General features: G+C 37.8%; 1 protein-coding gene across 1 annotated transcript; it reads right to left on the bottom strand.

Annotated features, from left to right (window-relative positions):
* Positions 1-2,392: 2,392 nt before the first annotated feature.
* Positions 2,393-9,701, bottom strand: LOC140151367 (uncharacterized). Its single transcript, XM_072173678.1, has 6 exons — positions 9,614-9,701; positions 5,532-6,042; positions 4,635-4,799; positions 4,138-4,330; positions 2,695-2,913; positions 2,393-2,567 (listed from the first exon to the last, which is right to left on the bottom strand). Exons 2-6 carry the CDS (start codon positions 6,006-6,008, stop codon positions 2,500-2,502), a joined length of 1,122 nt encoding a protein of 373 aa, XP_072029779.1. The 5' UTR covers positions 6,009-6,042; positions 9,614-9,701; the 3' UTR covers positions 2,393-2,499.
* Positions 9,702-14,678: the final 4,977 nt, after the last annotated feature.

The following is a 14,678-nucleotide window of genomic DNA, read 5'->3' as shown; positions in this document are numbered from 1 at the left end:
AACTAGGTACAAACATCTTAATTGGGGCAAACACTCAAACGCCTTTACAAGATTACTACATGCAACACCGACCTGATTCATGCGAAGATCAAGTTTCTGCAGTGGCAGAGGGACAGCAGAGAGAAACAGATCAAATAGTACTTTCGAATCTGCTGCTGTCAACTTAGCTTCGATTAGTACTAACTCAAGCAAAGTGACCAGAAATGGCTGCAGAAGAAATACATTTTTGCCAACGTCATTACCAGTCAAGTCAAGTGTGGTAAGAGACGCGTATTCAGCTGATCGTAACACTAAAGCGATCTCCTTTGCACTAAGCTTCTGTACAACCTCTAGAATTTTCAATCCTCTGTGACTTCTCAAAATATGTACGACGAAGTCAGTCATACAGGTACACGGATCTTTGATGCAGGTCCGGAGATGTCCAGTAAAAGTATTCTTTCGTAATTGTACTGCTGTCAGACATGGTTGGCTTGACAATACTCTACCGATGGTTTCCATTAAGTCAAAACTGAACAAACATGCTCTGCAACAGAAACGCGTTTCTGCTTCACCTCCCAAGGAAACCGCCATGGTACGTACAGGAAAAGTTGACCTACTTTGCTGATAGAAACCAAATGATGGACAGCCCTTGTAACGTTTAGGTTTGGTCATAACAGTTATACGTTGCCTTGTGAGTTTACACTGATTGAATATCACTGTGACCAAATCTTCCAAACCATTGGATTCCTTTCTTCTTCCAAAGTCGTTGACTATTACTGTTAAAAATGGTACATGTGTGCTACTTTGAGACAGTCGTACAACATATTCGCATAATATATCCAGGCAGCTTCCCCTCAAACTCCAATATTCATTATCTGGGCATACTATCAAACTCTGCAAATTTGACATTAGGGGCAAAAGATCTGAGAGAGGCGATTGTAGAACTCCTGGATATGAACGGGGAACAATTGCTATATTTTCATGGAAATGAAGTGATGCTTCATTTACACCAGAGATCCAAGTGTCTTTGCTAACCCTATGCCGATTAGCAAAGTAAATGAGAGCTGCCATTATTTCACTGTCATACATAAGCTTTTTAAGATCTACCTCAATTTTTGTAACAAACTTCAGCAAATCACTTGGTAGACACCGTTCTTTGTCATTCTCATCTACCTCTGACAGCAAGATAATAACGAATCTGCCAAATTTCTTATTTGGAGGACGTGTCGCAACCATGTCTTGGATAATTACTGATGAAGCTTCCTTGCTTAAACCACAACAGAATCTTACCAAGTATTCTACTTCCAAGATTTCGTACGGATCCTTGTACTGTTTCCATATCGATACAAATTTCTCTGTCTCTGTTTGCGCTAAATTTGCCCAGTAAACAGCAGCACACATTTCTTGTACGGTTTTGTGAAAGAAAGTTACTTGCTGCACCGATGTCAGTTTGGATCTCTTCCTCTCCTTTGACACCAAGCCAATACTGCACGCTTCTTCTAGAATTTGGGGGTCAAATTCTTTTGGCTTGAGAAGCACTCTGCCTTCACGCAATGCATTGAAAGCAGTCTCACCAATACCAAGTAATGTACGATTCAAGGGACCCTCTATGTCTTCATTATCCAAATAGCCTTGGGCATACTTTCCTTCTCTATGCTTTGCCAAGTGGGTGATCATACTTTTGTACAAACTTGTCAATGTTTGCGGAAGTTGGCGCTCTTCACTCCATAACACACAAAGCATAGCAAGGACAACGGGAATTATTGATAGTTGTTTGAGGTGTTTTGAGCGTTGTATTGCATCCTTCAGATTGTGAGTGTCGGCACCGGGATACTCTTTTCTCATACGGTAGAATTGGAAAAATTTGTGAATGTAGGTATCGACATTCCTCTCTGTAAACCCACGAAGAAGGGCATGAGTACGGAAACGTTTATACTGGCTCACAAATTCATCAACTTTGTGTATTCGAGTTGTCACGATAACACAACTTTCAGGCAGCCACTTACTACCGAAAATGTTCTTGAAGTCTCCACAGTTTTGTCCCTTTCGAAAAGTTGAAGATGCTTCATCAAAACCGTCAAACAACCAGAGTATGGAACGCGCGTTTGATTCTACAAGGGAGGAAAGGTCTTGTTTGGGAACCTTTGGTAGAAGTTGATCTATTACTGCGTCCATAACATCCATCCCAGCTTTGACTTCTTTCAAGTCAATTGCAAACAGGAGATCATAATTCCCTTTTGAATTATTTGTGGCCCAGTCATAAGCTAGCTTAGATATTAGAGTGGATTTACCTCTTCCCGGATCTCCACGAACGAGAACACGATTAAGCCTGCGTGTTTCTGTAATCATTTCTTCATTTACTTCTGACTTTACCTTTACCTCTTCAGTTAAGTTAACTAGATCGGCGTACGTCTGCAGTTCTTGTAGGTTCCTTCCTTCTGTCAAGATGTTTAGGTCGATGAAGATGTCTTTCATATCAGCACATTCGTCTGGAACGCCTGGAAGGAATGATACACTCCCTCAGGTTTCTCTGTATTCATCCATTAGCTGGCGTTTGATGGCAGCAAGATCCAAAGTAGTATCAGTATCTTAAAAAGTCAAATAATGGAAAATATGTCCACTCAGCTTCAATTTGTAAGTTTAATTGTATGCACATAATGATAGTATGAACTAAGTGATAGTTGCACCTGATTACATGTACAACATTATACTCACCATGATTTCCACGAGGTGTTCCTGAAGTTAGCTGAGGAGTATTAAACTGGTCTCCATGTACGATGTTCTGCCCACCTTTAAACAGCGTTAAGTCTCCGTGGACAGTAATACTGCTGCTAATATTGGTGTGATGGACTCCAGATTGATAGCTGACGTCGGTACCAATACTACCCAAATTACCCTGGCTATCGCTAGCAATTATGTCGGTAGATATAGGATCTAAAAATGAAAGGTATGATGGATTTGAGTGTGTCATTTTGATTAATTCAAAGCATTTCGGTGATCTTTTTAGATGTGTTAAAACACATACATGACACATGCTGCGCCCATACAGATGCCCCGTGATAAACCGGCTGTGCAGGACATCGTAGCAATGATTCATAGAAATCTCAGATAAATGACTGACAATAATTCTCGCGTTTCACAATACAATACGCCGCCAGCGGTTGCTCTTGGCAGTCGTATTTATGACTCCAGAGTCGACATCGCCGTTCTAGCTGGTATTGAATTTTCACGCGAGTGTGATAATAAATATGTTAAAAGCAGCTCCACGAAGGATTCCCTGTGATCAATAGATAGAAAATGTATCTCTACAATTGTAAATTGTTGTTTTAGTGTGCATTCGCATGTAACATCATTATAATGACATTTAAACCAACAATGATGTATGTTCCTGTATTGTATTTGTATTACGCGGGCTTTGGATGTCGACATTTTCCCATGATGCACTGCGTATTTTGGCCTCGACCCAGCGACCGCTTGAGGCGCATCGTATTGTGAAATAAGAGAATTGAAGTGCAGTGCTGGTTGGCGCACAGTGGACTACAAGTTTTTACATGTTTCCAAAAATACACGTTCAAACTGCGGTATGTACTGTGTAAGAAAGGGATGATGTTACATTTGTATAGTTTAGTGTTGTCGTCTTCGTTGCTGAAAATGTGCACTGGACTTTTCAAGAGCTTCATATATCTGTCACAGGCCTATTGCGAAGTGCCAAATAACCGATGTGTTAGTTCAGTATATATATATTATTTTTGGCAATGACCCAATTGGCTAAATTGACGATCGTAAGGTTATGACTTTATCATTTCCTCACGGCCCGGTCCGCCATTTTGCTTCAGACGAACGTAATACTGCGTCGAGTACACTAAGTTCGCCATTGTTGGTCAAAATTCAGAAAAGTGACTATGACGTCACAAAGTGCTGATATACTTGTGATTTTCGAAGAATTGTTTTCTTACAATTATAGCGGTTCATGAAAAGGGAGCTGTGTGACATGGAAACTAGCTTTACCTGGAATCGTACTACTTTCCACACCACACTACAAAGATCTCTTCAACACGCCATCGGTAGATATACTGTTCTAGCACAAATATTAATATTAAAGTAGCAGGTAGTAGTGGATAAAATGTTTTACGAATGGAATCTTCGGATTTTAAATACCTTGAAATAACTGTTGGGCATGTAGATTTAGCTGGTCCAATTTCTCTTCTACTGTACCCATCCCATCTGATATATCATCTTGAAATTGACAGGCAAGTGTTTGCCCCGTTGATTTGCTATCGTGTCTTACCGATGCAATATGTGGTTGATAAGAATGTTCTGCAACGTATGGTGATTTAGAATTGGAAAGGATCTGAAAATTAAAACATTATATAAAATCACAGTTGGCCTAAGTGGCAAAGTCATTTCAAGAAGATAAAGGTGTAGTCAGTAACTCGGAGGTCATCAAGGTCATTTTTACATGGTAAGCTTATATAGAAAATGTTTGTGTGTGTCTTGTAAGTATGTGTTTCTTTGCAGTCTCAGTGAATGGCGGCAAATCGTGATGAAGCTAAGTAGATACACCAGAAACATCCAAGAATACTGAGGTCAAAGGCAGGGTCTGTGTGTTGGGAAACTACTCAGGAAAAATGCTTTTATACTGATTTATTACTCACCATATTCACTTTAGACCTGATGTCATCTGCCTGCTCTCTAGTGAGGTGTCGTAGAGTCTCTAGGCATCTGATGAAATCTTTGATCTCCAAACAGGCATTGGTTAAATCAGGTGGTTCACCTACATGTAAGCTCATGTGAGACAGTCTGTTACGAATGCTGTATACCTGAAGCAAAAAGGCAATGATACAGCAATAAAAAGAAGTGGGAAATACATGTTTTGCTATATGTAGCAATGGAATTATGATCTTCTATAGATACTCCGGACGGGTAAGGGTAACTTTACCCCGGGTAGGTTATATTGTTAGTAGGCTTCTTGTGCGTAAAATGTTTCCAACACGAGCAATGAAATAAATTACAAGGACGTATGGTATACCACAACATAACCCGTATTTTCAAATTCAGATCGAACAGGTTCCTGTAAAGTCTAAGGGCTGTGCAATATTCATGTACCGGGAGGACTAAAATTCTTAACGGCATGCTAAAAATTGCCTGTTTCCCCTCTCGGTCTGTCAAAAATTGCTTGCTTTCCCCCCACGGCCTGCTAAAAAACCCTTGTCCTTCACCTTGCACACGCCAAATGTTCTTATAAGCCTTTTAGAGTGTTTAATTTAAAAGGTGTCCATAATAGTGTGTCAACAATCGCTTGCCGCCTCCTTTCGACCTGCTACATGCTTTACCCTCTGTTTGGCTTGCAAAATAATTCCCCCCCCCCTCCCCCCCAATTTGTAACCTCCTCCACATGGTTCATAATTACTGCACGGTCCTAAACATAGGAACCATGTGTACAGCATAATGGCATCTAAAACACCTCGACACCACGCAGTAAAAAAGGAAGGCGGCTTTTTTTAATTAAAAAAAGGCAAGAACAGGTCTTCAGATAGTAGATGTGTGTTTACCTTGTAAATTGTATTGTAGTGACAATGTTGATGCTGGTGGAAAGCGCCAAAGCTCATCATGAACTTCAACAAACTGGCAGAATCAAAATCCGTGCATGTTGTTACGCGAACATGACTAGGTAAGCGCAGTACAAATGCCTTTGCTACCTCCATAGGGTCTTCATGTAATCGAGTTGGATTGACATTCTGCCATTGGATATTGTGTAGATTAGAATTGGGAAAGAACTCCTTCTCGACGGCAACACCCCATGAAATGCAGCTTTGACAAGAGCCTTTGATAAAGGTTGGTTTCCCTTTCGTCCGACATATTGATGGTTGCAAACATGCCTGTTGATTATGCTTTTGAGCAGTGTGCCAGGTTTCTAAGGCACTTTGAACACATGGTACTAACTGAAGGCAAAGGTCAGCAACGGCTTTTGAAGTTTTGCCACTGACGTCATCGACGTCACCTATAGATGCAGCCGATGAAGATGCCATTTAGAACACTATTTGCTATTATACTCATCTGATTCTGTAATAATATGTGTATATAAAACTATATTAAAATATCATTTCACCTCCACAATAAGTTTTAGCTATATCAACTTAGCCAGTCACATAAATGGTTCAAAAGAAGTTCTTTGCATTTCAATCTTTTGTCATGAAGTGTGAAGTGAACACACAAATGTCTAAAGTGTCAAGGAACAGTGTTGACAAATGTTGGGTATATCGCCTCCTCCACTTTGTAGTGGTAATTTTTTTAAATTAAAATAATTAAACTTTAATCCATCCAGGAATAACTGATAATCATTAAATTAAGTTTTAACTAATTTAAGAAATGACCCTTGAACCTTACTCAAATATTATAATGTTTTTGTATATTTGATCTCACCCAGCCTCACTTTAAGAATAGTTCATAATATCATAGAAATGAGAATAGAACACAGAAAACAATATGTTGTGTTCAATAATTGTAAATCTCATTTAAGTACTGTTCATTGCGGTGTTCCCCAAGGTTCTGTATTGGGTCCCCTTCTTTTTATTATTTTCCTTAATGATATTGTATATTCTTCGAAAGATTTGTCTTTTTTTTATTTATGCAGCTGATACAAATGCTATTATGTCCAATCCGAACCTTGATGAACTTATTTGTTCTGTTAATAATGAAATAATTAATATTTCTGTATGGTTCAAAGCTAACAAGTTGTCCCTTAATGTTCAAAAAACGAATTATATTATGTTTAAAAACCGTCATACGGTCATAGCAATCGCACATATCACAATACTCATATTTTTATAGATCGAAATGAACTTATTAAAGTAACTCGTACCAAATGTTTGGGTGTTATTCTTGATGAATCTCTGACATGGTATGATCATAATTCTTATGTTACCAATATTGTTTAGTGGAATATTATTTCGGCTTAAGCATATTCTTTCGTGTAATACGTTATTTACCTTGTACAATACATTAGTTCTACCTCATTTAAACTACTGTAATATAATTTGGGCAGATCCTAACAATTGTAATTTGAACTCTATTTTTGTTAAACAAAAGAGAATCAGGTTATGTACCAGTCGTGGATGGCCCACACATCACCTTTATTTTCTCAGCTAAATACCTTGAATATTTTTGATATTCATAAACTTATCAAAACTTTATTTATGTATAATTTCAGTATTAACAACATGCCTTGTAATTTTGCCAATTATTTTGTTAACAATATGGCCATCCACAATTATTCCACCCGTTCATCGAGTTTGTTTCGTCCTGCAATATTCAAATATGATTTGGCTAGAAATACCATTAGAAGGCAAGGTCCATTGCTCTGGATTTCCATCCCCGATGATATCAAAATTGCCTTGTCTCCTAATTCTTTTAAACGCAGCTATAATGATTACCTGATTTCTTTATACTCATAAATTTATTGTATTCACAAATGCCTTTTATCATAAAATTGTATCATTGTACTGTAAGTTAACACAAATACTTATACATTTCTCTAATGACTTTTTATATGTCATTGCCATTGCCAATGTCTTTGTCTGTCTGCACTAGTCCTGTCAGTCTGCCGTTTCTCACCCCGTCCTTGTCTCTTGTCTGTAGGGGTCTTTTTGCTTTTGTAACTGAGGGCAATCACGTCTTTCGAGCTTTGCTCTTGTGATTGTCCTACCATCCTTTTCTCGATTTTTGTTACTGAAATAAACTTGAACTTGGAATCATATTAAGACCAGTCAAAACTTCCCACCAGACCAACCATCTTGTTGAGACCAACCATCTTGTTGAGACCAACCATCTTGGTGGGAAATATCAATATGCCTATGGGAGAGCTGAAGTCTCTTGAAAATTAATGGCAAGGATGTCCTGACAGTGGTATTGCTGTCCTCATGGAGTTACTTGACATGTCGACAGCATTTGACACGGTTGATCACCACATTTTGTTGACTTAAATGTCGGTTTGATATATAGGGGGTAGGCCTATTGTAAATCGTTGGCTTGCATTTATCTATGTGATCGAACCATCAGCATGCCAGGGATACTGTCAAGTATGATTTTTTGCTGTGGTAGTTATTATTACATCACTTCGAAGGCGAATAGAGGCCCGACCGCCCTACTTACTTAATGTTTTATAACAGGGTTTGTATCATCATGATCAAGTACAGTGGTATCAAGGCTGGTAAGTTTGTGACATGACATCCCAAAATGGTGTTGAGTATAAATGGTAATAACCTAGCCTGGATTATGCACTTTCAGTTTCCCACCCGTTTGAATAATGGGAATTATTTTGCGTACATCCCACATGTTTGGTTGACATCAAATATGTTCTATTCTATATTATTTGGCAATAATGTCTTTTGCCAATAGTACGTCCGTCTAAACTTGTAATTTTGTGTGTTCAATCGCGAAGATCGGATATCTTTATTCCCGATTCGAGCTTTGCACCCTTCGCAAGGGTGCAGAATTCGGCAGAGGTTTGACGGTGATTTTGCCTTTTTTATATAGCTTCAACCGAGTATTTCATTAGCAAGCATAATAAGGTGGGTATCAATTTTATAATACATTGACCAAATGTTAAAGAAAATGGTCAAATATCTGACCTGTGCAAATCGTTAAGTGTGTATTTCCATAGACATACAAAATGGCATGTGCCAGTCCTTAATATACATAGGTACGGCGTACTGTAAAAATGGTGTCTTGGCAAGTGTCATCAATTGGAAGACATGTAGCTATTTAGACACAAAGTCATGTCTCTGTACAAGATATGTTCAAATGTAATGTCTCTTTGCAAAACACTTATTCACAAGTCATGTTGTTATGCAAGAAACTTTGGGTTTCTAAGACGTGTCTTTTGTCATCAATTGGGAGACATGCCTGGCTGGAAGGGGTACACCCCGTCAGTCCGAAACCCCGTCAGTCCGAACCACCGCTAGTCCGAATGTTAAGCTTACGTAACGATAACCTTAACCCTAAACCTAACCATAAACCCCCTAAACCTAACCCTAACTCAAAACCTAACCCAAATCCTAAACCTAAACCTTACCCTAATCCGAACACTAAAAATTCGGATTAGCGGTGGTTCGGACTAACAGGGTTTCGGACTAACGGGGAGACCCCGGCTGGAAGATGTGTCTTGTGTCTTAGATTATGTTTTTATTGGTTCTATTTTCTTTTATTCCTATTCTTCAAGACACGTCTATTGCCAAGACATGTCTTACATATGACGCAGACGCCAAGACACCATCTTTACAGTGTAGACTGGTAAGCGAGTCTATAACAATAACATTCCGATTATTAATTAATTGCCTGGTTTCGATCATGTTACCAATGGTTACCGATCATCTGTGGAATATTACGATATGACATAACTCTTGCGCATAACCTAAATGATAAATTAAGCACTGAGTAATATTAACGCCTCAAAAGCGCTCAAAAGTCAATAAAATTATGATGTAGGCCTATATAGTATATGCCTACATCCTACATAATTATGTACCGTAATGTACGTGCACATGATGAGAAGTACATGTAGTCTGTTATGACAACACAGCAGAGTTGAAATATTATTACTAAAAAAAATAGTTTAATGACGTAGCAATCTTACCAAAAATACTATGTTCAAACCAATAATCCCCGGATAGCATCTATCCAGTGCACATTTACGTACGGTGCATACATACGTAACAAATTTCATGAAATTTCAACCCGGAAATACAATGTGGATTGCTTTAATATTGAGCACACCGCCAGTTGGAGACGAGAGTGAGTCCGTAATTTTTAATGCATTCAGTGTTGTTACCTCTGGCGCACTATCGGAAACACTAAGGCGAAAATGTGATCAAAATTAACTCTTTAGAACCAGATTTTCGAAAATAAAGTACTCTATGAAAATCCCCATAGTTTGCATTGGTTAATCTGCAATCCTGTATGAGCAGCATGCTGCCATAAATATACAGCCCACATGTCATTATTATTTTCATACGAAAAATGAAATCCGCGCAGGCGCATTGCGCTATTTATGGTGGACCGATTTGTGGGAATTGTTTGGGCGAGCTCAAGCTGGTGGTGTGACTATTGATAACGCCTCTGAATCATTGACCCTTTAAAGTTCAATATCATTACCACGGAATAGGCCTGGAAGCGGCGCTAGAAATTAGCATGAAGCCGCATTCATATGTAAATAGCGTATTGTTATTTAAATTTGCGCCCAGACGTATTGAGGGCGACAGTCATGTTATCCAGACAGAGAATGTCTTCATGCGCCAGGCATGTCAAATTGCTGAGTGAATGTGTATAAATCCCCTTTCTGTATAGGTAATAAGCTAGTATATTTCGTGTTCCAGTTTGTTATAACAAAAAAATAAGTATTATATTAAATATATTAAGTGTATAAACTTTAAAATTGACGTGAATTTGAAATGCAGAGCTCCAAATCTAGCTAAATCGTGTAGTGTGAAATTATGCTGTGTGACCCCTCTGCGTGGTAGAATTATATTCATAAAACATTGAATTTAACATATAATATGGGCAGCCAACCACGATTTATCAGCATTTAAAAGATATATTAATTAATATTAATTAACAAAGATAAATAATCAATAGTACAAATGACAATTTAACTAGTAAACAAGTCTGAAATCTTAAAATGTTGCCACGTGATTTCCCGAACACGTGATATGTCTACATATGACCATTATTCAGATTTACCGAAGTATTTAGAGTATGGTGCACGGCTTGCAGGCAACTGTGTATTTCTTTACCTCCGTATAAAATCAATAATTCATGCTGGGAGCCAAGTAACATTCTGTCTGCTTAGTGCAGTTTGGTATTTTATTTTACTTGAGAGCATATAGAAATACATAAAAACGAATAAGGCGCCATGATGGAAAGCTATGGAAGGTCAGGTCGGGTATCAAAGGTTATTTTAACTTCAAATACTACTTGTGTTTCACACCTTGCCTCTGTCACGTATTTCCTTCATATTATTGACCGCAAGTCCTAATTTTGACTTTGCTATTGCAAAATGTCATTTCATATCAAATTAGTAGACTTTCTTTGAAAAAACATATCACTGGTGCCCGATGGGAATATCCGTCCGCCATTTCATTAAACTGGATCGTTTTCGCCTGGTTTGTGCCCAGATGTATTGAGGGCGCGCTATACTCTCATTGAACAGGCAAAGTTCGCAAAACTAACAACGTTGTTATTTGCCAATATCAATTAACATGATCCAAGGGGTCGAACATGAATTATTCATAACGGATCGATAACTGGCCTCACTTTCTAGATAGTAAACCAGCGGAATTTTTCATAGGTTTTGCGTTGCTAATAGAACAACCGTGAATTTAGTGTCACCCCCTTGTCATTACTTCCTTTAAACGTATGCGATATAAATGCAGCTGGATAGTTTCAGAATTTAGTGTTAATACTTCTGATGTCATTTAAATCCATAATTATTGTAAGCAGGGCCTGAATTTGTAACATTATTTTGCTGAGTATCGAGTTTGTAAGCCCCTCGTCTTTGTATCCAGATTGCCTCCTTCAGCAGTAGACTTCGGTTGTATATATAAATGCGCATTTATAAATGCGCACGTGACCAGATGGCCAGCGCCATATTTGCATTACATCACTGTCAATCACTGAAATGGCGACCATTGAAGGAGTGGCTACAGTTGTGACCTTGTTTCGTGGCTAGCATTGGCTGGAGGTTCGATGCTATAAATTTGCAAGGATAAATCATGGATATCAAAGGATCATGATTATTGCACAGCACCCCCCATGTACAAACATAACTAATGTTTATTTATTTATTTTTATTTATTTATTTATTTATTTATTTATTTATTTATTTATTTATTTATTTATTTATTAATTAATTAATTAATTAATTAATTAATTAATTTATTTATTTATTTATTTATTTATTTATTTATTTATTTATTTATTTATTTATTTATTTATTTATTTATTTATTAATTAATTAATTAATTAATTTATTTATTTATTTATTTATTTATTTATTTATGCGACGAAAAACGAAAACCCTGTTCTATTTTGAACAAATTGGGAAACAAATTTTTCCTGTACAAATGAATGCCGACCCCAAATTTCGGAAGTTTAGGACAATTTTTTTTGTATTTTCTCAAATTGAAATTTTTTTTTTTTTGTATTTTCTCAAATTGAAATTTATTTACAGATTTTTGTGATTTTTTGGGTTATTTAAAAAAATTTTTTTAAAATACCAACCGACCGACCGACCCTACTTGAAAGGTCCGTTCGCCCGTAGAACAGGGTTTCTCTCTTTCTCGCCTTACTTATAATTTTATAAATATTATTTGTCCCCCCCCCCCTCCCCCAAAACCACCCCCCCCCCCTTTTACACTCATAAATTAATTGTTTTTTGCTAACTTTCCCCTTCCGTGTAAAGTAAAACTTTACAAGCCGGTTGAATCAAACTGAACAAAATTGACGTATACAATTACAATATACCATGATAATAATGTGTATGACGAGATCTAACTTACTAGCTGAATAAACCTCAAACCATGCATTACATACGTGATTGTACGTCATATTGTCATATAACGTATGAGCGTGATGTATAGTATACGAGTCTTGCTCAACATCTTCCAGCCGGGATGATTAGATCATGTACAGTCATCTACGTGTTTATACTCTAAATTGTACGTTAAAGGGTGACAAACGGTGTACAGATTACCGATTTAGCATGGGGACACAAAAAGGTGCTTAACAAGAAATGTCTTTAAAAAAAAGACAATGCCTCCAAGATACCAGTGGACACCTTTTGTTATTAGTTAAGGAGATACTTATAATGCTAGCTTTAATCTTTTTTAAGGTACCGCTATTGGATATAGATTTTTGTCTGATTAAAATATGTGAGTCCATTTTCTCCTAATACAAGACTGAAACTTTTATTTTAATCGGATATTCGGTTACCAAAATATGGCCTGTCAAAATGGAGCGAAACCAAGTCGTTGGCAACAACTTTCTTTTATTTTTGTTATGCAATGTTGTCAGGTAGGCCTTATTTTCTAATTATATATGCAAGAATTATGCAAAGTAAAATTTTCAGATAGGCTACAAAATAAGATATAAAACCCATGAATGCATTTAGCAAATTTGAACACCACTGCAACAGTCCGACACACCGCTAGTCCGAATCTAAAAACACTTTAACAGTCCGACACACCCCTAGTCCGAAATACACTGCGCTAGTCCGAGTCTGGAAAACACTTCGTCAGTCCGAAACTGCAGAAAACCAAAGCGGTAGTCCGAATCTGAAAATCACAGCGCTGGTCCGAATCTGAAATTACGGCGCTAGTCCGAATATCGGACTAGCGCAGTGTTTCTAAATTCAGATTCGGAATAGCGCCATGTTTTGCAAATTCGGACTAGCGCAGTGGTTTTCAGTTTCGGACTGGCAGAGTGTTTTTTTAGATTTGGACTAGCGCTGTGTCGGAGGAGTGTTTTCCACCCGGGGTTTTCCAGATAGGCCTACTGCCAACTGCCAAGGGCTAGTAAAGGACTAGCCCCGGGCCTAGCCCTAGACTAGTCATGCTAGCATCATGCACTCAGTCATGTACTACACATAACTGTGCGACATACAATGTAGATTTGACACGGGTTCTGTTTTGTATTTTAATTGAGGTCAAACTCATGAACTTACCATTTAAATGTTGATATCAAGATGAACAGAAATAAATAATCCATTCTACTTTCTAGTCATAAACCGGCACGGATCTCACTGTTTAGTGTCATGTATGGTCACTGATGGTATATGGTCATGAGTTTGCAATATTGAAATTGTTATTGAAATTAGTTTGCTAGCCCCGGGCCTAGCCCTAGACTAGTCATATGCTAGCATCATGCACTCAGTCATGCACAACACATAATTGTGCGACATACAATGTAGATTTGACATTGAGGTCAAACTCATGAACTTACCATTTAAATGTTGATATCAAGATGAACAGAAATAAATAATCCATTCTACTTTCTAGTCATAAACCGGCACGGAACTCACTGTTTAGTGTAATGTATGGTCACTGTCACTGATGGTCATGAGTTTGCAATATTGAAATTGTTATTGAAATCAGTTTCTTCCAAGTTCAAGATAAAAGTAACATGATTGTATTGAAATGTAAGTTATAAACATTCTTCCTGCTGTCCAGCGGGTATGAACTATTATTATGATGTAGACACGATGATTGCGGCCTAGTCGAGCCTAGCATGCTAGCCTGCATGTCAGTCGGTCTGCTGACTCGCCGCAAAAATTTCAAAGCATACTACCTCCTGCGGAGGCAGAAAAACACATTTTGAATTTGTTTTTTGTCCATTTGCGAGCGAATGACCTTACATCGTTGAACACGGTATGGCGACTTGTAGATGTCACGTGCGCATTTATATATGCGCATTTATATATATACCCGAAGTCCACTGTTCAGCCAGCGTGTTGTTTTGTCTGTTTCTTGGTCAAGATCTGTGCCTCCTCCCACCCAATTACGTGATTCTCGGCTGCTACGTGTTCTGCTATTGCTGATTTGTGGATTTCTGATGTTGAGACTTTTCTTTGAGCCCTGGTAAAGCTTTTAACACTTATTTTCTCACTTTTTGATTTGTGTTCTGAAAGTCTTGTGCCAATGTATGTT

This window comes from Amphiura filiformis, chromosome 4 (assembly GCF_039555335.1).
Source record: "Amphiura filiformis chromosome 4, Afil_fr2py, whole genome shotgun sequence".
Lineage (NCBI taxonomy): Eukaryota > Metazoa > Echinodermata > Ophiuroidea > Amphilepidida > Amphiuridae > Amphiura > Amphiura filiformis.
This window is presented reverse-complemented; position numbering and strand designations above follow the sequence as displayed.